The 25888-nt window shown below is 40.3% G+C and overlaps 2 protein-coding genes across 2 annotated transcripts in view; one reads left to right on the top strand and one right to left on the bottom strand.

The window, feature by feature from the left end:
* The window catches only part of eipr1 (EARP complex and GARP complex interacting protein 1), a 55782-nt gene extending 42515 nt beyond the window's left edge, over positions 1-13267 (bottom strand). Inside the window, exons 1-3 of the mRNA XM_072689136.1 lie at positions 13080-13267; positions 11242-11325; positions 4315-4447 (exon numbers count right to left, since the gene is read on the bottom strand). Coding sequence (XP_072545237.1) covers positions 4315-4447; positions 11242-11325; positions 13080-13121 — 259 coding nt within the window. The 5' untranslated portion in view covers positions 13122-13267. The remainder of the gene's footprint in view (positions 1-4314; positions 4448-11241; positions 11326-13079) is intronic.
* Positions 13268-13441: 174 nt separating this feature from the next.
* The window catches only part of trappc12 (trafficking protein particle complex subunit 12), a 37924-nt gene continuing 25477 nt past the window's right edge, over positions 13442-25888 (top strand). Inside the window, exons 1-3 of the mRNA XM_072689132.1 lie at positions 13442-13488; positions 17167-18426; positions 20258-20374. Coding sequence (XP_072545233.1) covers positions 17176-18426; positions 20258-20374 — 1368 coding nt within the window. The 5' untranslated portion in view covers positions 13442-13488; positions 17167-17175. The remainder of the gene's footprint in view (positions 13489-17166; positions 18427-20257; positions 20375-25888) is intronic.

The following is a 25888-nucleotide window of genomic DNA, read 5'->3' as shown; positions in this document are numbered from 1 at the left end:
AAAATGTAATCAAAAAAGTCTCTTCAATTACATACATAATTAATAATCAATAAAAACACTTAATAACAGCCAGTATTGTTGAACTATACAGCCAGGTGATACTACAGCACTTGGCAGATTGTCATTTTAACCAGGTTTAACTAAAACGTAGCACATATTGACCACTGGGGCTGTTACTTACTGATACTTACTGGATATGCATGCTACATTTTTGGTGCTGTATATCAGAGTGGGCAAAATGGCATGTTTCTGGTATTGAATGCTACTAAATTATGCCCTTATCTGCAGTCAGGACAACTGCATGTATTTCCCACAAATAGGACATTTTCACATATGATGTCCAGAAAAGAAAAGTCCAGAGAATTATCCTGGACATTAATCAGAGTAGCCCTTTCACACATCCATCCAGAGATTTCCCATGTCACATGCGTTCTCACTACAGGAAATGTTCTGCGTGGTTAAGGCAAGGGGCACAGCCTTTGTAACACTTTCAGGAGGCACAGCATAACTCACTGTGAATTCTCCAGAAATTCTCCTGCTCTGTTCACACATGGGCTCACTCTGCCTTTTTCTGGACTTTGTACCGGGGGGCTGGCAAAATGAAGTCTAATGCGACTGTCTTTGATATTTGCATCCACACATTAAGCTGCCCTGGGTAATGTCCAGAAGGGTTCTGGGTTAACAGGCATGTCTAAAAGGGGTTTTATTTATAACTATATAAACTGCAAAGTAACAAGTATCTGAAAGTCAGTCTGTTACACCATTATCTCAGTTTATTCACTTATTCTTTACCATTTATGCCATCCTTGTTCTTCTTTATTAAGGAGGATTTCACCAATTCATCAGAAATCCTGCCTAATTACTTCATTAAGTCCTAGCAGAATTATGCATAGTGAAGATGTCTGAAGAGTTTATTACCTCTAAAAGCTGCATCACAGAAAGTTAAACATATGCAGACTAACTGAACTGAATTCAATGTTAATCTGTCACCTAAATATGTAAACATCTTTAAGACAACTACAGTCAAACATCACTATAAATGCAAAGTGAATAAATAGTAAACAAATGTAAAATAAATATATTAAATATCCACAGGATTTACAGGGTTTAGTGAGAATGGTAAAAAAATGGTCTTGTAAATAGCTTTGCAATAATATATACTATCATTACATAATCTATTTGAATAAGTAATGATATGTAATATGTAAAATGATTATATCTGTTATAAGCAAGTAGATGTTATTAATATAGCTCTTTTATAAGGCCATTCTACAAGTGCTTCACAATAAAATAATAAAACATAAATAATAAAAGAATCAAAAGATATAAGACCCACACAAACGCAGTGAAGCATGTCATCTATGATCACAACTCAAAAGCTAGAGAATAAAAGTAAGTCTTCAAGCATTTCTTAAAAGAAGCTGCAGACTCAGAAAGCCTGATACTGAGAGGACGGCTGTTCCACACTGCAAAAGCACAGCCTCCCTTTCACTTCAGTGTCGTTCTAGGAACAACAAGAAATTCAGACCAGAGGAGCATGGGTCCCCCTTAGTTCCTCCCAAGGTTTCTTGTTTGCCATTGTTGTCTTTTGTTTTGCTCACTAGAGGTCTTGTTAATCTCCTGTCCTCTCACTGATTACTGATTCTGTAAAGCTGCTTGGTGACAACGCCAGTTGTAAAAAAAACCCTATGCGAAGACATTTGATTGGACTTCATCAGAGGGTGACAGTGACCTAGTGTTTATATGGGAAACTAACAAATCACAAATGTACCCACCACTTTGTACTTTAAAACCAATTCTAAATTAGACTGGCAACCAATGAAGAGAGGTAAGCACTGGGCTGATGTGGTCCCTTGTGTTGGTTAGGAGCTGAGCAGCTTTGATAGTTGAGAGTTTTGAACCAACCTCTGGTTCCCATCACCACCACTGTAAAGTGTTTCTCCACAAGGTACCATTTTAGAACAAACCACTCATAATGACTCTGGATAACCACCAATTACTCAGATTACTCCGATTTCTTTAGTTTAATCTAGTGAGGTTTGACTGACTTTTTTTTTTTTTTTTTTTGGGGGGGGGGGGGCTGGTGTTCTTGAGTGGACTACAGTAAAAAAGTCCCTCATATACCAGGCTGAGTAAGTATTTGTACAAATTTTGTGTAATAATGGACTGCGGTGTCCCTTCTACGGCCACTGAACACTGTTCTGTGGCAGAATAGGGGTCAACTCCCAGGCTGGGAAGCACACCACACTACACCAATGAGAGAGCTTGGGCAAGACTCCTAACACTACACAGCCTTACAGGATTCAAGAGTAAATTGCTCTGGAAGAGCATCACACAAATGCCATAAATGTAGATGCTTCACCATTACCATCATTTTAAGCAATTCTGACTCAAGCAAGTTTATCACGGCTGGTAAATAGTGCATGAACCCACTCTGTATAAAGAAAAAAAAAACAGTTCAAATTTTAAAAAATAAATAAATAAAATAATAAAACCCCCAAAAAGTATTGTTTAAGTATGGCACTGATGGGTTGCTGGTGCATTTAGTCTGTTCCAACTTGTTTGCAAACCTCGGAAAAGCTGCATATCAGGACACGTATTGCCCACCCTTAATTACACGCTCTGCTTCTTTGCTGCTGTCCCACCGAACTGCTAACATGATGACTGCTGCTGGAGAATTACTGCTATTCTTCATCCTTCATTATTCTAAAGCAGCTGCTAACGAAGTGCGTTCCACTGAGAGTGGGAAGGCAGGGCCTGAGCTGTTCTCAGATCAGATAGCGGAGAGCGAGCGTGGCTGAGGGAGTGGTGGGGGTGACGTGAGGCCACAGCCGCTCCCCTCGCTCCGCTTTTGACTCAGGCTGCTCCATTAGATTGAATGTCACGGTAATTACATTCTTCTTTTGAACTCTGCTATGACATCTTGTGCATCGGCCTCATTACAATCGAGATGGGGAGGGAAGTGAGAGAGAGGGAGAAAAAAAAAAAACCCTCAAATCTCTGTTTTCACTCGCTCTTTTCAGAAAGAGAGACGCTCCCTATTATTCAGATTGTCATAAACCAGTCAAGGCCACAGGCGCCAGTCATATAAACTCAGGATTTAATTACATTTTTCCCTTCCAATCGTTTCTTCGTGTTCGTTTAATTTTTTAATTGCCTTGTGGCAAGAGCACGGAGCTGGGAGTGCCAAAATGTGACATGTTCCATTACCACTGCCGCTGGTGGAACACGAATCGGAGAGACTGAGAGTGGACTCCTGCTCTGCTTTAGAGAAGGCACAGATACACTCCCATTCTCATGTTTGTTCTGATGGCAGTGATTTTACATGCAAACTGAAATCGGTCTCTAAATAAGCCTGGTGGCCACAGTGCTGCACTACACTGAATCACATATTTCATCTGCCTAAGATTGTTTCTTACTAATAAACATGAAGCCAAACATAAAGCATACAAGTGAATGTGAGTAAAATTATAGCTTTACTGACTAACACAGTGTAGACAAAAAATATCATCAGAAAAAAAAATAATCCAGTTAAAATAATAAATAATATGCTCTATACTATAGTAGTAGGCCTTCTCTGGACAGTGAAGAGAGTTACTCCAACAAAATCTTTCTTTTAATACCCCTGATTTTGGAAGAAACAATGAAAAAGCAGGTGTCTCAACAGTTTTGTCACATAGTGCATCAGGACCTGGATGGCTTGCTAATATTGACAGGAGTATGCATTCTGCTCTGTATAAGAGATCTGAGAATCTGATTGTGAGCTGAAGCTCAAGCACAGTTGGGTTGAGCATCAAGACAATGATCCAAATCATACAAATACGTCTAGCTCACAATACGAAAAACATTTTTTTGAAACATCCTGAACAAAGCCTAGATGAAAATCGGCAGAAAGCTTACAGATGGTCCACTTTGCTGGGTGTAATACAGGCCTCACCATACAACTCACACATCAGCATTCCCAGCTGCTACTGAGGTATTGTACTAGGTATTTGTAGGACTCAATACATTCACACTTAACCACCCTGTAATAAGTAATACCTTGGTTGAAAGTGCATGAGTGAGAGGGGCATCACAGAACAGTTAGAAAAGGCTTTCTTTGGACATGAAGGGCAGGTTTCTAATGGTGAACATGGTAACATTTTAACATCATATTGAAAGATTATGGATTTCAGTGTAATATATGTATATATCTTCACTCTACTCTGCAGACCTTTTTTTCACCTAACAGAGGCACTGCTATGGGTGGATGTAGAAGAAACAGTGACAAAAACACAACAGAAGAGAGATAGAAGAGGACAGGGAAGGACTCACTCTTGTTATAGCACGTGGTCAGCACTCCTTTGTCAGCGGGACTGGCACTGATGTGCCATATCTCACCAGCGTGATGCAGAAGCACATTCTTATTAATGATATTGTTCTCATCATCAAAGTCAATGATGTGGATCTGCAGAACAGAAAAAAAAGCAAATGGAAGAAAGGACAAAGCTGAAGTAAATATACAGAACAATGGATATATGTATATATATGAGAAAGAGAAAGAGAGAGAGAGAGAGAGAGAGAGAGAGAGAGAGATTTCAACAGAAGAGCAGTTCAAAGAGCCAGGACTTCACTCTCAGACATTTGCTTTAATATGACAGTAAATGAAATCATAAGTAAAGAAATCACTTTGGATTTTCTACTTCATACGCCCTGATGCTTATTTCCTCAGCTTTTTATCAGCGCTTTATTTCAACTTTGAAGCTGCTGTTAACCGCTCCTTTTGAACTCGTTAGATTCATAACAGTTATGCAAAGCGTCAGACGTTTTGGGGAGGCAGAGGAGCGCGGAGTTGCAGAGCACCGATTAAAAGTTTTTTTTTTTTTTCTTTTTTTTTTTTTTTTTTTTTTATCGTCAATTTCACCCAGAACCTGGTTAGCAAAACCATTCCACAGCAGAGTGGCTCAAACCTCCATAGAAACATCTGAAAAGTAACAGGTCTTATTTTGTAAGTTAGAAAGACATAAAATTCTGAGGCTGATATCAAGGGATCCTTGAAAAGGGAAAATGTGTCAATCTTTATAATTAAACCTTTCAAAGCTGAACAGCGTTTTATGCACCATGGTGTATACCTCAAACTGCTGTAATTCAGCTTATTTCCCAATAAAGAGAAACTATCAGCAGGAATGTGGGTGAAGAAAAAAAAAAGTATTCTTTTGAATCAGATCTGAAGCAATACCTTTATTACCAGGGCAATATGCTATGCATTAGGGCTGCATGATATTGGAAAAAACTGACATTGCAATAGATTTTATTTCTGCAACATACTGGATATATTGTGATATTAAAAATCTGAAATTTTCACCAGATTTCACCAGAAGTCAATCATTCATCATATTATGATCTTAATAATTGGAATAAAATGAATGATACTGGATGATTTAATACGTCAAGTGTGTTTTTTTTCTTTCCTTTTTGCATCAAGCAGCAACAAAAAGCCTTACATGCATTGAACGTCCTGCACGATGTGAGTGTTGGCATGCCCACATTGCAATGACGATGCTGAATACATTGTGCAGCCCTTCTGTGCATAATCTAAAAACTGTGAACACTTGATTAGCACATCTATATGAGCTTATTGGAGGTCCCCTTCCAAAACCATGGAGTTTGCCATCCTTTGCCGTTTTAACAGCCTCCACTCTTTGGAGTGTATCTGGTGTTGGACGGCTTGAAAATACCATTTCACTTTTCAGTCAGGGCTTTGCGCAGGCCTCAGGTGTTCCTCCACACCAAGCTCATCAAACTACATCTTTATAGATCTATTATATTTGATGCCATAGCTCTGTTGTGTATTTATTGTCTACTGCACTCACTGCCATGTATCCGCAATGTAGTCAGGGGCAATACGCTGCTGATCATCTCATGTATTGCTGCATAGTTTGTGTTGGTCATTCTCTAGTCGTTACTCAGTGGTCACAGCATGCAGCCCACAGGCTGGATATTTCTGGTTGGTGGACTATTCTCAGCAGTCCAGCAGTGACACTAGGGTGTTTAAAAACTCCAGCAGCACTGCTGTGTCTGATTCACTCATACCAGCGTAACACAATCTACTAATACACCACCACCATCATGACAGTGTCACTGCAGTGCTGAGAATGACCCACCACCCAAATAATACTACCTGCTCTGTGGTGGTCAGTCCTGTGGGGTCCTGGCCTCTGAAGAACAGGGTGAAAGGAGGTTAACGAAGTATGCAGAGGAACAGATGGACTACAGTCTGGAATTTTAGAACTACATAGTGCTTCTATATGGGAAATATAAATATACATTGAACCCCAGACCCCACTATTTAAATAACTTGAATGAAATAACTTATGGTTTTATATTAACCAAATGCTTTTACTGAAGAACCCTCGAGGAACCACTTTTTTGAAGAGAGACAGAATACCTTAGTATACATAAAGGGCAGCATGAACTTCCAAAATAAATAAATAAATAAATAAAAATAATTTATTATTATTTAAAATAATCAAAATTTATTTCTATAAAACACATGACATACTAGGACAAAACTCTCAGATGTCTGATGATTTGGGGTTATAGTTCTGCATTCTTAAGACATAAGGACAGAGCTGAAATTGCCAAAAAGACCAATCGTGACACGATCGCATAAGACTGGAAACAACAGCGTCTGCTGGGGGATGCGATTCCTTTGAGGGAATATTAATTAGTTATACCTGAAAATAGCTCACAAGCCAATCAGCCTGGCCGCTTTTATGTGTGTGTACAGTGTGTCTACATTAAGAGAGAGAGTGAGCAAGCATGAGAGAGAGAGCACGAGAGAGAGAGAGAGAGAGTTCTTGAGAGCGCTCATGCTGCTCAGACAGCTGAAAGTCGGAGAGGAAGCCATTAACCTTGGGTTGGACCGCATTGGGGGAAAATTATTAGGCAAAGTTATAATTTTATGGAGGGGAGCAATACAAATAAATTCCGATGGCTGGACAGGATAATTGGAGGCAAAAGAAGGTCTTATAATAGGGCCGGGATGAACAGGGCTCAGGCAGAAGTCGCACTTGTGATTTATACAGCTTTATCCCAGAGATGCAGAGTGAGTCATCGCTCTTGGCCACTTGGGCCTCCTTTTCCACCATATTAATTATCTGAGGGGAGGGGGGGGGGGTTTGTGGGGGAGAGAGCTCAGGTGTAAAATGGGACAGAATGCTGGCCTCCACTTCGGGTCCCCTCAGTCAGAGCTCTTTAGGGCGGATGCTGGCAGCGAGCATGACTCGGTACACCGCGGCAGGGTGTGGTGCAGAGAAGAGCAGTTCAATTATCAGTTCAACTATAATGACCAACACAGGCCACGTTAATGACAACCTTCAATATTCAGCACTCTCACAGGCTTGAGTGGCCATCACTGGAGCTGGAGGATGGAATTAGTCTTCTGAGCTTCCCATTAGGGGCACTAATAGCGCGGGAGGCCGGCACACATTATGATAAAACTGAGGAGCTTGTATTTGACCTAGGCTGGAGAGGAGCTGAAGTAACATACTGTACAACTTAAACACAAAAGCAGCCAAAACAATCAGCAATGAGCGAGGATGGCGTTTCTTTTCACACCACACAAGTTTTTTTTTCTTTCTAACTTTTCTAAATAATGTGGGGTAAAATGTCACAGTTGTCTTTATGTAGGTAAATTCTCAGTGAATTTTGCCCCAAGGATGCAATTTTTGTCCAGGGTCTTTTATCATTTTGGGAATCGTGTAGGTTGACCTTAACTGAGGCAAGTGAGGCCCGCCATTGTTTAGATGTTTGTGACCTCCTGGATGATGGTAAAAATTTGGCTGGCCACTCCTGGGAAGGTTCACCAATGTCTACTGTTCCAGGTACTCTTTGTTTATGGATACTGGCTTTATCAAATGTATATATTGTAATCTGGCACATCTACCCCTGCATATATATAAATACACACACACACACACACACACACACACACACACACACACACACACAATTATATCCTGTATATTCACTGTCTATAGCCTGTATATTGTTTTATATAATATTATATCTCCTTGAATATCCTGTAACATCCCTTTTTACTAAGGTCCCACTATATGTAAACAGAAATGTGTACTTCTTTATATTCCATAATTTATATATTAATAGTTTGTATATTAGGACCAGACAAAGACAGAATAGTGTATGATTAAATGTATATACTGTGCATTATTATTGTGTATATATTGAACATTTATCACAGGTAGGGAAAAAAGCACTTATGACTTTCACTCTCTCTCACACTTGCATTAATGTGACGGGACAATTAGTGATTTCATTTGATCACTGAATTTGACAGCTTCCACACAGTGAAGTCAGTTCTAATGTGTTAGTTAGTTGCAATGTGCTACAAGTAAACCTCCATAGAGAAACGCTGAGAGAAGTCCATATCTTAGAGGTATCTCTGAATTACTAGCCTAATCAAACTAGCTGAGGTTTGTCTTGGGTAAATAGCTCTGGATAAGAGCGTCTGCTAAATGCCCTAAATGTAAATGTAAAATGTAAAATTTCCATATCAATTTAGAGATATGAATGATATGTTATATCTATTTTTTTTTTTTTTTTATTATTATTTTTTGGGCTCAGACTGCATAAGTGCCTTCTTGGTTAGTCTGTCTAACAATTGCACTTGCACTGGGAATAGAGCTTGTAGATTGTCTCAGTTACAATAAACTTGTTTTTAATTATGTAATTATGTAGTTATTTTATAATTACATTTAATTAATAACAGAACAGAAATTGACAGTGTAGCCAAATGACAATATTAACTTTATACTGCATTGGATTTGCCTCTGGTTTGTGCCACCAAACTGTCATTGGTGCCACCAATGGTTCCTATCACCCTCAAACCAGAACTCACTAAATATGGCTTATGAAAACAAACATTTCATAGATGTTCTTTTTTTTAGTTCCTACAAACAAATGTCTCAGAATGAATGCTAAACACTTAAAATGTTATAAATGTGGATAAAAAAGTCTAAACTAGTTTAATCATCAGAATGACGCTGAAGAATTTATACAAATGCTGGAGGGCATTTCATCTCCAAGTTTGAGATGATGAAGAGCATCATGTCAAATTCCTAAACTGCAGCATGTTTTAGCTCATATTTCTTTACTTGCACGCTCTGATCTTGTCAATTGCATCAATACTTGCATCAAGACTCTGAGAAAGACTAGACTCTATTTAAAATCACTCAATACACACAACACACGAGGAGACAGACTCCATAAATGGACTCACCATAGACTCACAATCACCCTCTAACTCTATCTCTCTGTCTGTCTGTCTGTCTCTCTCTCTTTCTCCCACTCATGCACACACACACCCTCAGGCTAGTATTATTCGGATTTTCCAAAAGCCTCAAAAACCAACAGGTCCTCCAGAGAGCTGTAATTGCCACTAGCAGGTAAATGAGATTGAGAGGGCAGCTGTCTGAACCTGGGGCTAGAGATGATGGAAGTGCTGGACTCAAGCAGAGGGATTCAGGGATCAGATCAGAGGGAGAATAGAGTGAGTCCAGGATTTTTATAACAGCATCCTTATAGTTACTCCAATACATCAAACCAACATCTGGCTATCCCTTTACGGTCAGAAGGAGAAGAGCACTGTTATAATGAACCACTGAGTTCCCTAATAATGCAAATCTGCAGGCAGATCAAAGCTAAAGGCTCACTCTAAACCAGGGGTGGGCAACTCCGGTCCTAGAGGGCAGGATTCCTGCACAGTTATGAGCTTTTCCTGCTCAAGCACACCTGATTCAATTAATCCGTTAATTGCCATGTTTAGCAGGTCTGTTTGAGAGGGAAATCAGCTAAATGTGCTGGACTCGGGCCCCCATTCCCCAGCCTTGCTACTAAACCTACATTTCTGTAGTTTTGACAAATGCACACTCATTATGTATTAGATTAAATTTCATCATTACTTGAGTGGGTACTGGACTGATATTAGCAGAAACTGCTGGACTGGATATTGTAGGAAAACAACTCAGATTTGATTCTTTAACAAATCCACCCTGAAACAGCTCACACTCACACTGTGTGAGGTGATACTGGTAGCTTAGTTTCCCATTGTGGGGGAGTGCAGTGCTTCAGACGTTTGTGCATGATAGCCTACTTTTAGTTGCTCCTCTTAAATTAAGTGCTTAGGTGCCTGACGTGCTTTCAAACGAACTGAACTTAATTCAAATGTAAACTATTTGTAGTTTTAATACACATTTTATTTGTATTACATAAATATATGTTTATATATTTTTAAAATATTTTTAAAATATTTATATAAATATATATATAAATATATACACAAACCTTGCATCTTCATTTTTGACCTTTTCCAAGTATTCACATGTGAATCTGGACGTTGTATCCAATCATATAATTAACGGCACAATAGAAATGCTCCAAAATAACTCTATTATTTATAACTATTATTTTTTTCATTGAAAGTTGCAATATGTAAAATGAAAAATGCAATATGCAATATACAAAATTCTTCATACCTCAGCTAAACCCAAAGTTCTGTAGGCAAACTTGACATCCATTTACATTTAAGACATTTAGCAGATGCTCTAATCCAGAGAGACTTACAAAAGTGCTTCACTTAAAACATCATTAACTAGTTTGTATTGGCTATGATCCAAAAGATACCTCAAGCTTAGATCCTACTACATACAAATGTCAGTGTGGAGACCACAATACTCAACATACACTACACTCTGCCTAAGTACCCCTGGAAGAGGTGGGTCTTCAGTCTGGGTTTAAAGGAGGCGAGCGACTCTGACGTTCAGACACGCAGGGAAAGTTCTATCCATCACTTCGGTGTCAGGACACAAACAAGTCTGGATGCTGGTCTTCTATGGATTCCATGAATAGGGTATCGTATTTGTACACACACATCCAGGAAAGCCTTTGTGCGAAGCTAACTGATTTGGGAATATTACAGTGACGTGTGTGAAATTCTGTAAGCTTTTCCTGTCACTAATAGACATTTAAGTATAAATTACAGCTGAGCTGAGTCTATTATAGTCATAAAGCAGGAGTCTGATCAGTATTTTTCAGCACAATCCCAATGGAGTCTTAGTTCTTAGTACTAGACCTAAACCGTGTCCAGAAAGTGGCCCTTGTGGGGAAAAAAGAAAAGAAAATATAGCATAGTTCATTTAAAAGGTGTCTTTTTAAAAAATATATGATCACTTGGTAGCTCACCTGATTATCAAATTTGAGAGACTGAGTGCCCACTAAAAACCTTATAGCATCAGTTTCAGCAGTCTGAGCGGTCAAAGCACGGGCCTGAAACACAAGACGGAAGATACATATTAGATGCATCAACATGTAAAAATGACTGCAAAGAAGAACACACAGACATAAAAAACACATCAATATAGTACTGCGATATTTACACCTATTAGAGCTTGAGAATAATTCTATTTTCTTTTGTTTGCTCTTTATTATTGTGCACTGAGGATTTCTGTGGTTTTCTAAGGTATCATATTTGGACACACAGGTAAAATGCACTAGTAGCACCACATATTGCATATTAGTTCTATTAAAAAAATGTGCACAGCATCATTATATATATATATAACATAATATAAGGCAGGTGGTACTAATGTCAGTGTATATGTTGCTTTTTTCATATGATTCTAGACATGAATCTTTTTTTTTTGCTCAGATGGACTATTTAATAAAGGTCACTACTTTGCACATAACATAATCTATGGAAACACTGCAATCTTTGGGTTTAAAAGAAAATGGGTTCTTCCAACCAGTCTAGATTTAGACACAAGAAGCCTAATTAGATGTTGATTAGTGAGACGAGAGATTAGTGGTACTGAATCATATGGATTTTTTTTTTTATACTTGCTATTACTTAAAATTTTTAATGGTAGAAAACTTTTATTTCATCAATTTAAAAATTGTTTCCGCTGTGTAACTAAACATAAACCTAGAGGCAAAAGAGCTAAATTGAGAGAACAGACTGTCTAAATATTATTTTTTCTCAAAACCTGAGAAATACCTAAGGGGCAGAGGTCTTTTTAATCTGAAGCCTGTGTCCAGTTTCCAGTCCTGAACTTTGTCATCCTTGGTAGGTGTGACACTGTGTGGCCAATCAATTACATTATCTGTTATCTTAACTTCCAGCAAGAACAAAATCCCGGACTGGAAACTGGATTCAAAACTCCAGATGTGAAGACCTGGGCTTTAGGGTGTCTGTTCTGAATGAATTTAGTCAGTACAGTTCATTAAATGTTGATACCCTGTAGGGCTGCCCTATGCATCATTTCAGCATCAGCATCATCATCATCATGATCTCAATGTGAGCATGCTTAGACATGCAATGTCATATAAGGCAAATTTCATATGAAATATTAGATATTTAAATATTTGTTTTTAGGGACTGTTGGCATTTTCCAATGGCACATCCCCCAGAGTCAGATTATACTTGCCCAGTATTACTTATTTTACTCCAATCTGGAGTGCATTATTAGTATGGTGACATGTTGGATCATTGACTTCCTGTAGTTTTTAATTTTTAATATTGCAATATATTTTCCAGAAAAGAAAATTAGTGCAATGTCATTTTTACCCCCAAAATCACACAGCCTTGGAAAAGCAATCACAACCCATATGGAAACCCATCAAAAATTTAGCTACAACAGAATCCACTCTGGACTGCAGAATAAATAAACCTGTTGAACCCTCAAAACAAAGCATCTTATTTACATTTATCTTATTATATCTATATATCTATATATCTTATCTATTCAATGAAGTTTTAACAGTTTGCCCAGATCTGCAAGACACCCATGTTATGGCACTGTGATGCTTCCAGCCCTTGTTATTACAGGCAGTGTTTACAGAAAGCCACCTCTGGTGTGTCTGACAGCAAACACACCACCCTGCAGACGTTCATCAACACCTGCAGGAATAAGAATAACATCTATAATCTATAATCTGACATATTGGACATCCTGTGTATATTGTGCACACCCAAGCCAAAGGTAGCTATCTAGCTGGCTAGCTAGCAAACACAGCTACAGTACCTGAAACTCAAGGCCATAAATGACGGGAGCATCGTCCTCCATGTCCCCAAACCTCCGGCTTATAAACAGAAGCACTCCGACTTGTTTTTAACCCTGACTTTATTTCAACTGACCCCTTTTTAGTCATAAAAATGACTGAGAAGGAAACCCGAAGCTGCTGTGCTTGGCAACAGTGCCGGACTATCAAGTTCCGCGAGTGTAAAAAAAAAAACAATGAAATCACGCGTAGGAAAAACGTGCGTAGGCGACCGTCGGTAGAACTAACGCGTAGCGTCAGAATTGCGTATCTGCTTCGGGAATACAGACTAACGGCTCGCTGAGGGGCATGAGCCTTCTCCCACACCGTCCAGCCGCTGTTTGCGCATGCGCGTGGTGTCACCCTGTCATCCAGCCGGAGGTGGAAGCGAAGGTAAGCATGTCGTATTTAAACAATATCTTCAGATAATGATGACAATCTCTCCGAGATCATTTACTGAAGGCTTGGTTTATTACTCTGAATATGAATTATGCTCTCGGTGTTGCACTGTTTAACTAGTTAACTGCCATAAAGGGCTGAATTAGCTGACTGGGCGCTTAGTCTGAGTCCCAGATAGCTACTAGCTCCCTCCCTAATGTTTAAAGGTCTCTGGAAATCAGTGAAATCAGTGAAATCAGTGAAATCAGTGAAATCAGGACAGTTTTGGGAAAGATACGCCGCTACTCCACACCCTGTGAAGCTTATGCTGTTGTTATTGTGGGTTGAATGCTCTCTTCTGGTGTAGAAGTCGTGGTGTCCAGCTCCTCTCTGTATATGGCTATAGACACTGGACAGTCTCAGCTGCCTTCCTGTAGTACATCAACTATAGACACTGTATTGGGCTGTAATTGAAGCTCTAACTCCATTTAGGACTTCCATCCTTACAAATAACCATTCCTCTTTTCCACCTCCAGTTGTTTGTGAAGATCTTGGTAAGGAATCTTTTCTTAATTAAGACATAGGAAACACAGCCCCTGTAAATAACCACATTTAAAATGTCAGCAAGTTGTAACGCACTGTTATTCTGACTTTGGTACCGTATAAAAGCAGTCTGGCCTGGTGCTTTAGAGGCAGTGGTAGTTTCCCCTAAACCCCTAAACGGGTCTTCGCAGAATGTGTCTAGGCCTGAGCTGTTTTTCTGGGATATAGGTCTGAGATAGTCAAAGAGGTGCACCACCCTTTTAACTTAAGGTTTTTGGAGAATATAGAAGTTTTGATCTTACCAGCATATCTTTCAGATCTCATCTTGACCTCCACAGCTTCCCTGAACGGCTATTTCTTCATAGCGTTATGCACTATATATATATATATATGTATGTGTGTGTGTGTGTGTGTGTGTGTATATATGTATATATATATATATGTGTGTGTGTGTGTGTATATATATATATATATATATATATGTGTGTGTGTGTGTGTATGTGTGTGTGTATGTATATATGTGTGTGTGTGTGTGTGTGTGTGTGTGTATATATATATATATATATATATATATATATATATATATATGTGTGTGTGTGTGTGTATATGTGTGTGTGTGTGTGTGTGTGTGTATGTATGTATGTGTATGTGTGTGTGTGTGGCCTAAGTAATAGTCTCAGGCCTGATTTGCTAATCAAGGTCAGACATTGTCAGGAGAAAAAAAAGGCCATTGCAACGTCCCCAAACTTTTGCACAGGCTGGCTGGTGTGTTCTAAAAGTAGCATTGCATTAGAAATTATGTTGTATTTGCTACAGAGGCTGTTTTACTACAAAATGTGTAATTTGGCCAAAGGTACCCAAACCTTTTCATATACAATTTACAACTGTAAATTCTACTGTTTAATTCAGTTGTCTTTTTATATCCATTTATGAATCCAGTCGTCACGATAAATGACTTTGCCTTCTCCCTAATACCTGATGTGTGTATGCAGTGCACTCTTTGCATTCAGAAACCTTCAGTTTATGAGGTAGACAGTGCACTCTGTAGTGAATGGGGCTAGAAATAGGACTAGAGATTCAGTCTTCTACGCAGTCGATGACATAGATGTCTCTCTATAGTACAAACACTCACCAGCCACTTTATTAGATCCCCCTGTACATCCACCTTGCTGTACAGTTCCAGTTAGAGACTGGAACCCATCAGTCAGTTATCATCTAGACCTTCATTAATGGTCAGATTCTAATGCCAGAGCCACTGTTGGCTGGACTTTGTGTAGATGACAGTCCACTTTCAGTTCTGCTGCTGTCCTGAGAATGGTCTGTCATCTACATAATGCAGCGGTCCTGCAGTGAGAAACAGATAGGCTACGGTCTGTAATTGTGCACCTTTTCAATGGACCTTCTCAATGCCTGAAACACTCCTTATAACAGTTGTGTTGATAAGTCAGGCTAAACTGCGTCAGTCAGTTCTTGAAGGTGATTCCTGTTAAAAGTAGGAAAAATTGTCAAACATAAGGATCTAAGCCACGTTGAGAAAAGCCCAATTGTGATGGCTAGAAGACTGGATGAGAACATCTCCAAAACATCTACAAGATCTTGTTGGGTTTTTTCTGGGATGCGTAGGTCAGTACCTACCAAGAAAGTACAACCAGTAAAAAGGGCACAGGGTCATGGGCACCTAAGTCTCACGGATGGGATCCATGGAGGCCCAGCCTTACAACCAACTCACAGAACTTAAAGGATCTGCTGCCGCAAGATGCTTTCCGAGGTCAAATGGTCATATCTGATGAGGCAGCAGAATTAGTTATATGCATCGACTCTCACAAAAACAATACATTTAAGATTGACCTGTTTTTGCAGCTTAGTTTGCATATACAAACCGTATGGGTCGGGGAGTAGCGACAGTAATGCAGTACATAGTGAGGAAAAGTGAGGGGGTTGGTTTATGTGATATTGCCATTTGCAGTGACATGTTTTGATACATATGAAAATTGTTACACCCATAGTGTGTAGTGAGTCTATAAGGTAGGTGGGTTTTATAAAGTGGTCAGTGAGTGTATTTAAATCATGGGCTCACCATGGGTGGATGGTGAGTGTATAGTGCGCTGTTTAGGTGTGGCTAATGCATTGCCACAGTAAGAACTAGTGAAAGGACAAGTCTTAACACAGTGGGTCGTTTGACAAGGACCAAATTGTGACGGCTAGACATCAGGACATCTCCAAAACATCCTGTAGGTCTTGTGGGTTTTTTTTCTGGTTTGCAGTGGTCAGTACCTACAAAAAGTAGTGCAAGAAAAGACAACAGGGTCATGGGCACCTAAGGCTCACTGATGCGAGCCATCGAGGCCCCACTTCAGGACCAGCTTACAGGACTTAAAGGATCTGCTGCTAAAGTCTTGGCGGCGTTATATGACAAATACAACAAGACGCCTATTGAGGTTATTTGGTCAGAGCTGTTTCGGCAGCACAAGGGAGGCTACAGAGCATAAGGCAGGTGGTACTAATGTTATGGCTGATCAGTGTGTGTTGCTTATTTAAAACAAATACTGCATATAATTTTGCTTTGTTGATAAATAATGCTTGAAAATAGCGAAAGTAATCTGCAAATGGATAAGACTTTTCTCAGTCTAGAAATATGAGAACTAACTGACTTGATATCAGATGATTTCCTTTAGCAAGATCTTATTTTTTGTAGTGTGTTAGAGCTTCAGTGGTGCCAGCATGGCAAATAGGAGATGGTCATGGAAGTTTATTGTACATGATGTTTCTAAGGAGCCTGGATGTGCTGAGTATGTCTCATATGTTGTAGAGGTCTATACTAGCAACTGGTAATATGAGATGTTTAAACTTGGGATGTTTGCAGGGCTCAGAGTGGTCACTATGCTCCTAGAATCACTGGTTCGAATCCTGGGTCATGCGGGGGTGGGTTGATGGCACTTCCTCCCAATCACTCCTAATGTATCCTTGGTCAGCACGAAGCTGGGGAGCTGCACTGTCCTACAAGCACACTGGCTAACTAGCGATGCTGCATGGTTAGGGTTGAGGGGTTCACATGAACGGAGTTCATATAAATTATAAAATATAAAACTCTTATAGAGAAGGTGATGTAAATAAAATGTTAATGCTTTTGATCTTCTCTTGCTCTCACAGGAGTGAGCCATGGATAGCAGTGAGGATGCAGCTCAAAGGCCTTTGACGCTGGACATAGCGGTCGTAGGCACTGAAGAGCCCGAGGCTCATGCCCCCTCAGAGGCTGTCACGATCAGCAGCCAGTCCAACACTACAGACGCTCTGTTCCAAGAAGAGAGCATTGACCTGGATGCAGAAGCGTTTGTTTCCCCTCAGGACGACAGTGCTGCGTCAGGGAGCGTGATGGACAAGCTCAACGACCAAATGATGGAGAGTGTCATGATATCGGACTCGCCCAACAGTGAAGAAGATGATGTCCCTATTGACTCGCTTTTGGAGCAAGGAGAAAACAAGGAGTCCTTTGACTCCAAAGAGCCTGAGGAAGAGAAAGAGGAGGAGGAGGTGGTAAAAGAAGAGGAGGCGGAGACTGGAACCGAACAGGGAACACCTGATGCTAGAGTGGAACCTGAGGGTTCTTCTGCTGCTTTAGTGGATGAAGAGCAAGCAGAGGAAAACGATGAGGACATTACAAAGGAAACAGTCATAAGCACCCAGGTTGCTGCTAGCACACCCACTCCTGACAGCCCTAAAGGCCAGGAAACTAAGCTTGAGGTCACCGAGGCTGCTGCTAAAGAAGACCCCATCCCAGTGTGCACTATTTTCAGCCAAGGCATGCAGCCCAAAACTCTAGTACCTGATGGCTTTCAACCCACCCTGGTCAAATCACCAAGCTTTAGTTGTGGCACCAATGAAACCCCTAGTAAACTAGCCCCTCTGGTGTGTCAGCCCAGCCCCAGCCTCAGCAAGTTCTTCGCTGACAATGGCACAGTCAACCCGGCATCAGACTTCTTCGACTCCTTCACCACGTCCTCCTCTGTCATTTCCGTTAGCAACCCTAATGCTGAGTCACCGAAGGCGGCCGCACCCCTTGAGCGCCAGCTTTCCTCTGGCTCAAGCGCTGTTCCATCTGCTGGACATCAGGATGGAGGAACTCCCAGTGCTTACTTCAGCACTGCTCCTCAGGACAGCGCCCCAAAGCCTGTAGCTGGCCCAGCAGAACCTGCAGCGACCATGACTAAGCTCCAAGCGGTCTTCTCTGGCAGTGATGACCCATTCGCCAGTGCTCTGAGTATGAGCGAGGTAGACAGGCGCTACGGTGCCTGGGTGCCCTCTGAAGAGACGAGAAGAGTGCTCATCTCTGTGGCTACTCAGCAGGTCAACCCTGTGTATGTGGAGAGAGACCGCTTGTCCATGCCTGGACTCAAGTTTGACAATTTGCAGGTCAGTGGGCTGTTGCTGGGCACAGCTGCTTTTACAGAGATGTGATGGGAATGAAGATCTACTCTGTAATGAAGGTTAAAGTGGTACCACGTTAAATGGTAGCAGTCAAAGCATGTTCGGTGTTTAAAGGTTAATCAGATTTGCACTGGAGCAGCGAGGCCAATGTTGAAAATAAATAGGCATGTGTCACTTCCATTCTAAATATTTAGCATTACAATAACTCTTTATCAGTATTGGATTAAAAGAAACTGATCCATTTTTACTATTTAAATTTTTGGACATAATGTGAATCTGGCACTTTGTGTCCTTATTTTGTGTCAGAAGTTTATGATTGATGGACCAATAGAAATGCTTCAAAAAGCAAAAAAAAAAATTGTTCCTTCAAGAAGCTGTGCTTGAAAACTCTCCCCTCCACTTTAGAGCTCATTAAAGTTTTGATGCAAAACCTAATTAACATGATTTATCACTCACCCCAGATGCAATCAATCACCCAAGACATGTTTTGATATTTAGTCTGCAGAAAATAAATGCTAGGCTAATGTTGCTAACAAACACTAGATTTGGACTTTCACCAAAAGCATCTTTGCAATTACACTCCTAAAAACGTCTCCAGATCATTTTCGTCGACTTGCTTTAAGCTATAAAAACAGAACTAACTAGGTGGTTATGCAGATGGCAGCGGAGGTCCATGTTTTATGTTTAGGTGTTCAAATAAGGTCTCTCCATTCTGTTTCACTGAATCATTTTCTTAAAAAACTTGTTACAGTTTATTTTTCTATAAACTTTGAAGCAAATGAATTACAGTTTGGTCATGCAAGATAAGATTGTTGACAGTCCAAGTCTAGTGTTTGTTAGCAAGGATAAGGATGTCCTGTTGTAAACTAAAGATGCACATGTCTGCACCTGAAGAAAATGATAAATCACGTACCTTTGATTTTTCCCTGAACTATATGCTACATTTTGCTGGTTTATTCGCTGACGATTATCACACCGCTGCGTTTATTAATGCGGAAGTGTAAATAGTAGCGTTAAATGGCTTCTGGTCACAGTGTAATCAGTGTAAAATCATACATTGACTTCTATTGAAAGCTTAGAAGGTTTTTCCTTATCTTGTAAAACTGCCATTTTGGTTAGCTTCTAGCCTAGCATGGATATCCACTTTTATTGGTTTTTGCCTCATTGGGCACTTCATTTATGAGGCCTGATTTGCTTTGCAACCCCGTATCCTGATAACTAGTAGGTTCTGGAGGTGGTGTTTTGTTCGCAAGTGTTACTATAGCATAATCATGACCAAGATTGGCTCAGAAAATTGACAAAAAATTTCATCTAGTGATTCAAGACTGTTAAGTAACAGTTTTGGGGTTTTGGAGTTCCATTTTGTTTTGTTTGTTTGTTTTTGGAGGCCCATTTTCCAACTCTGTTTTAGTTCAGATGGATGTTTTTCTCTCTTTAATAAAGAGACAACAGGGCTTGAACTCTCCTTCTGTACTGAACTCTCATTGTTTAACCTTTAAGTCGAACCCCTGATTTAGGCTAATTAGTGTATTTATCCAAGGCAGTTCTGATGGGGTCCAGTACTATAATACATTGAAAAAGTACAGTTAAGTTCTGTTCTGCAAACTATATGTTTGAATTTGTCATGCAGTGTATTTGTGAAGCATCTGGCAAAATTGTAACTCTCAATTCAACCTACTGAGGCTACTGCGATGATTTTGGTGCCATCACTGTTATTCTAAATCTGGAATAAACTATTTGATGAAAGCAGCAGAGAAACCAACGAAAAACCATGAGCGAAAGCAGCAGACTCAGTCTCCGTCTCTTTATCTTGCAGGGCGATGCAGTGAAGGACCTGATGTTGCGTTTCCTTGGAGACCAGGCAGCGATGAAGCGGCAGGTTCTCACAGCTAACTCGGTGGAGCAGAACTTCCTGGGTCTAAACCAGCTAATTGTGAGTCATCGTTCTCGTTCTCCTCCTCCTCCTCCTCCTCCTCCTCCCCCTCTTCCTCCTGTGGAATTTGACGCATGCTTCCAATTTAGCTTCCCAAACCTCGTCCTGTCAATGACCAGTATTTTATCTGCAGGATTTTAGACAAAGAAGATCTGCCATTTGCTGAGGGGAAGCAGTGACAGTCTAGGGTTGCAAGTGTTACCAGGAGAAATGCTGCTTTGTTGCTGTAGAGTCGTGTGTGTGTGTGTGTGTGTGTGTGTGCTCATTCGTCAGCGTCGGGCAGGGCTAGGATGTAGTCCCAGCTGTAGCCTGAGGGGCTTTAGCTCACTGCATCACTGAGCCGCCTCAGAGCAGAAATGTCAGACACACACAGGCAGGCCCGAAATGCTCAGCTTTACCCGCTGTGCCCATGCCCTTCAATGATGGACAAGGATATACAGTCTGTGTCTGTGTATACATGTGTGTCAGTGTAGCCTATTTTTGAGCATTGAGGATGTAGGTACAGCTTGTAGGCCCACTGTGTATATGTGTGCAGCATGTGTGTGTGTGTGTGTGTGTGTGTGTGTGTGTGTGTGTGTGTGTGTGTGTGAGAGAGAGAGAGAGAGAAAGACTTGGACTAAGGCAGATAAGAGCAAGTCGTTCTGCTGATGTGCCTGCCTCCCCGCAGCATGCCCAGTGGGGCAGTACAGGCTAATCCTGCCTATCCTCCATTTTATAGCCTCAGCTCAAGACGTTGCAGGCCAGGCGTTTACCGCAGCCCAACTGAAGCTACTACAGCTCCCTCGACCAAGAGCCAGTTCAGGGGCAGCGCACCAGTGCCTCTTTTTTGTGCTGTCAAAAAAATAAACCCAAATAGTCCTTTATTTGAAGAGCTCCTCCCTTTCTGCTTCCCCTCTGCTTTAAACTTCATTAAAGGAATAGTTTTGATGCAAAATCTAATTAACATGATTTATCACTCACACCAGATGCAATCAATCAGCCATGACGTGCTTTCATAATTTTAACCTACAAAAAGAAATGCTAGGCTAATATTGCTAACTAACACTGGATGTGGACTGTCACCAATCACGTCTGTGCAGTTGCATGCCTGAAAACGTCTCTCTACCTGCTCAGAACACCTCCAGATCTGTATTCGCTTCAAATGCTGTGGTTTACGGCTTGCAATGACTTGCTTTAATCTGTAAAATCCCAAAAATCACCAATTGATGATAATGCAGTTTATCCAAGGTTAGATTAGATGTTCAATAAGGTCTATCCATGCTGTTTTTACTGAATCATTTTTTGTTATTTGTTTACATATTTTCTTAAGATTTTGTAGCAGATATATTTTAAGGTTTAAAATGTTGATGCATTCACCAAGATAAGATTGGTGACAGTCCAGAAAGTCCAGTGTTTGTTAGCAGCGAAAGCCTGGCATGTCCTGTTGTAAAATACTAATGCACACGTCGGATATCAAACATGTCTGTCTACACCTGGGGTAAGTGATAAATCATGCTCGCTTGATTTATTTATTTATTTATTTATTTTGCTGCATCATTACCCTTTAAAGCATTTATTTTTATTTGGGAATTATTTTATTTTTTTGCTCCTGGGCACCCCCTAGAGGTGGGGAGCTATTCTCGCTTTTTCAAGTCAGTGGAGCATCAAAATTATTTTGAGGCAGAAATGCGAAGTAATGTTGCTATAAGCTCTGCGGTAGATCAACCTCGTCTTCAACCTTCAGTGTGCATTAAATCAGCATGCAAGCGTAGCACAGCCACAAGCAAATGAAAGAGGGGGTGATTATTTTGTTACTTACTTTGCTCATGGGTTATAAATTATGCAATGCTGAAGAGGGTCAATTCAAATAAAGTGGGACAACTTAGTCGTTTTAGGCAATTTTTTTTCAATGATTAAAAAAAGGTTAATGTGATGCTGGAATATACAATTATCAAAAACAAACAGTTTAAAGTTTTTGATAGCGGTGCTGGAATAATTTATGTGCTGCTTGATCTTCTTTGAATTGTGTGTTTTCTTTGATAAAGTCAGCCTTAAACCAATTTGCTTATTTCCTGGAAAACGGTTTGCCTCCACTCAAAACATCAAAAGGCTAAGCTGCGTTCGTTATACCTGCACTCAGTTTAGCCCCGTTTAACTCTGTTCACAACTCTATTGCTTATTAGAACTCTAAAGCGATCTGTATGATGGTGTACCAGTTTTTAGTGGGAGAGCATTCGGGACCACACTGATGGAGAGATCAGCACAGTCATGCAGTTCTCAGGACACAAGGGTGGGATTCATCAATACTGCAGCTTTATTTTATGCTATACTATTTGGGCTGGTGCTGATACACACATCTTATTAATCTGGTTACTAACCTCCGTGTACTAATCAATGGAATGATTCTGTACAGATTGCTTAGTTCTGTAGTATCTGCAGCTGCTGTAGCTTTAGAGGAGTGTTTTACTGGAAAATCAAATTTGCACGATTTCCATGTTTTCCAGAGCGACGTCTATCAGACTTGTTTGTACGGAAGTGTTCTTTGATAGTGTTACACTGGAGTTACACTAAATGGCCAAAATAATGTGGACATCTGATCTATAATACTATAGAAGATTTTCTACTAGATTTTGGAGCACCACATCAGAGATCAGAACGTTGGACAATCCCCACCCACCTTATGCCAAAAGTATTGAATGGAGCATCACCATCATTCTGGAGAACACAGATCCACTGCTCCACAGCTCAATGCTGGGGCTCTTACTACTCCTCTAGCCTACGTCTGGCATTGGGCATGGTGCCAGTATTCTGTTGGCAGCAATGGGTACAACTTAAAATAGCTGAAAACTTTCATTACTGTAAATGAGCTTGTTGAACATCCTATTAAAAACCCATGCACCAGGGTGCCTTTGGGTTCCCACAGTAGCACTTACAGTTGTCTGGGGCAGATCTAGCAGGGCAGAAATGTCAAAGTGTCAAAGTCAAAAAAGTCCAAGTGAATTTTATTGTCATTTAGACTATAAAGCAGGAGTGCTCCAGTGTGCAAATATAACAAAGAGATTACTCTAGACAAGTAGACATATCAGACAGCACTGATAGACATATAAAATATACATTCTGCCGCCAGTGTTTGCTTGCATGACTGTGTGGCTGTTAATTTTATACACCTGTTAGCAGCGAGTGTGTTCTATGACCTGAACCCAGTAGTTCAATACTGTAGCTAACAAGCTTTATTCCAATTGACCCTAGTAGTTCTTTGCTAAGTAAGGATGTCCCAATCCAGCCCAGGCACATTTGAATGTGCGTTAGGTAATGCCTGTACTTATGGATATTAATAGCCTTCAACATGAAAACGTAGTATCTGTGGTTCTAGTCCTTTGTCTATGTTTGAGCCCCTTTTACTGTTAATATTTTAACTGCATGAACTAGAGATGGAAAGATCGATCGGCAATATAATGGTATTGGCTGATTTTTATTTATTTATTTGTTTATTGTATTGTCTGTTGTACTGAAAGACGATCACTGATTAGTATCATCCTCAAAAACACTGTAAGAAAGCAACAACAGCGCTTTGTTTGCCCAGGCGGGGCTCATTCACCTTTCATACCAGGGGCTTTGTCCCATTAGCTCCTGGCATCATGTATTTCCATATTGGGCGTGTCTCCACACCTCTTTACTTACAGTCAGGTTGTAGTCGTTCCCAGCTGGCTACATTCTCTTCGTACACAGTGTTATGTAATAGTTGACTACCTTGCTGTAGGAGCAAATGTAACCATGAGGGTCAAGTATTACAGGTGTTCACACTTGCATTACCACTGATCATACTGCCAGTTTTGTTGGCAAAACTAAAAGCAACTTTAGCACAAACAACTATATTGTCGCTATCCATTTAAAAACATGTATGTCCATTTTGGTTTTCTGCAATTTTTGAACCCTGAAGCTGCTCTGTGCACTGTGGGAATGAATGAATGGACCAATCCAAATGCTCTAAAATGACTTGAAGTGCAAGTTACAAATAATTTTTTTTTTATTTTGGAGATGCATGTTTTGTTGTTATCTTAGCATGAATTTCTTACAGCCTGGAGCAAAATAAGCATTATTTGAGCAAGCAAATTAAATAAATGTGCCTAAAATGAGATAAATTAGATTTTATTTTGCCTTTTTTTCAACATTTTTTTATTACAGTGCACTGATTGGTCCGTCTCTAGGGTGAACAGTATGTTTTTTTTTTTTTTTACTGTTAAAACTTTATTACAGAGAGAAACGGGACAGTTGGGTTTTCCACTATATTGGCCCAATAATGTTTGCAAGTGAGGTGACGGCACCTTCAAAGAAACTGAACTGGGTAACACGTCTAGCTGAGGGCAAGTTCTTGAGCACACACAGACACTCCTTTTCTGTCTTTACCTGTCACTCTTTTTTTCTCTCTTTCTATTGTATATAAGCCCCACTCTCTCCAGTGCCACTGGCTCACTTCTACAGGAGCACAGAGAATGTGTCTGTTTGTTTGTTTATTTATTTCTTTAGTCAGATGCTACAGATGTAGTTTACACTGTGTGTGAATCTGGGCTGCGTTCTCCAGAGCTCTCTGATGTTAGATGTCTGTCTGTCCTTGTGCGTGTGATCAGTCGGTAAGTGTAAGTGGGTTTGACTCTTTGCGTCAGGCAGTTTGTTGTTTCTGTGCCCGGTGGATGTTGTGGGCTCTCTCTGAGCTGGTGGAGTCCCCAGTGGCAGAGGCATATCTGAACAGTCTCTGCTCAGACTCACTGCAGCAGGACTTCTGTGGGTGACTCACGTTGCAGTGCCTGTGTGTGTGTGTGTGTGTGTGTGTGTGTGTGTGTGTGTGTGTGTGTGTATGTGTTTAGGTCTGTGATGGTGCTCCTGTCATTGTCACTAGTGTCTGTAAATTCCCTCAGCACAGCGCTGGGGGAGGAAGGAGGAGATCAGTGTGATAAGGGAGAATAAAGCAGCATTGTTGAAGAGAAATGGGTTCCCCCAAAACAGATGTCTCTCCTCCGTCCCAGAATTGCTCTCAGTACAGCAGAGCAGTGCTGAAGAGTGGCTGCAGACACCCCTCCATATAAGCCAACAGCATCACACCAGCCTCGCAGTTACCGCCCCTCATTCTTCACCATGCTGTCCTTCATTTATACACCTGATGCTCTTCTGGTGATCTTCTGTCTACACTCCAACAGATGCCATTAGACAAACCACCTTTCATTCCCCGCAGTTCTCAACCTGACTTCTAAGAACCAGAATGAACCATTTTCTTGTTCTTTCTTTCTTTAAAAATTAGTTTTTTGTTTTTTATTTCATTTTTAAAAATATTTTTCTTCATTTTTCTCTTTCTTAAGTTTTTTCTTTTTTCTCTTCCTTTCTCATTCTTTCTTTAATTCTTTTTTCTTTGTCTTTCTTCCGGTTTGTATTTCTTCTTTTGTTTCTTTCCCCTTTACTTCTTTCATTCTTTATTTCTTCTTTATTGTTTTTTTTTCTTTTTTCTTTCTTTCTTTCCTTCTTTATTTATTTATTTATTTT

The sequence above is a fragment of the Salminus brasiliensis genome, chromosome 10 (genome assembly GCF_030463535.1).
Source record: "Salminus brasiliensis chromosome 10, fSalBra1.hap2, whole genome shotgun sequence".
Classification (NCBI taxonomy): Eukaryota; Metazoa; Chordata; class Actinopteri; order Characiformes; family Bryconidae; genus Salminus; species Salminus brasiliensis.
Note: the sequence above shows the minus strand (reverse complement) of the source record. Positions and strands in the feature narration are given on the sequence as shown.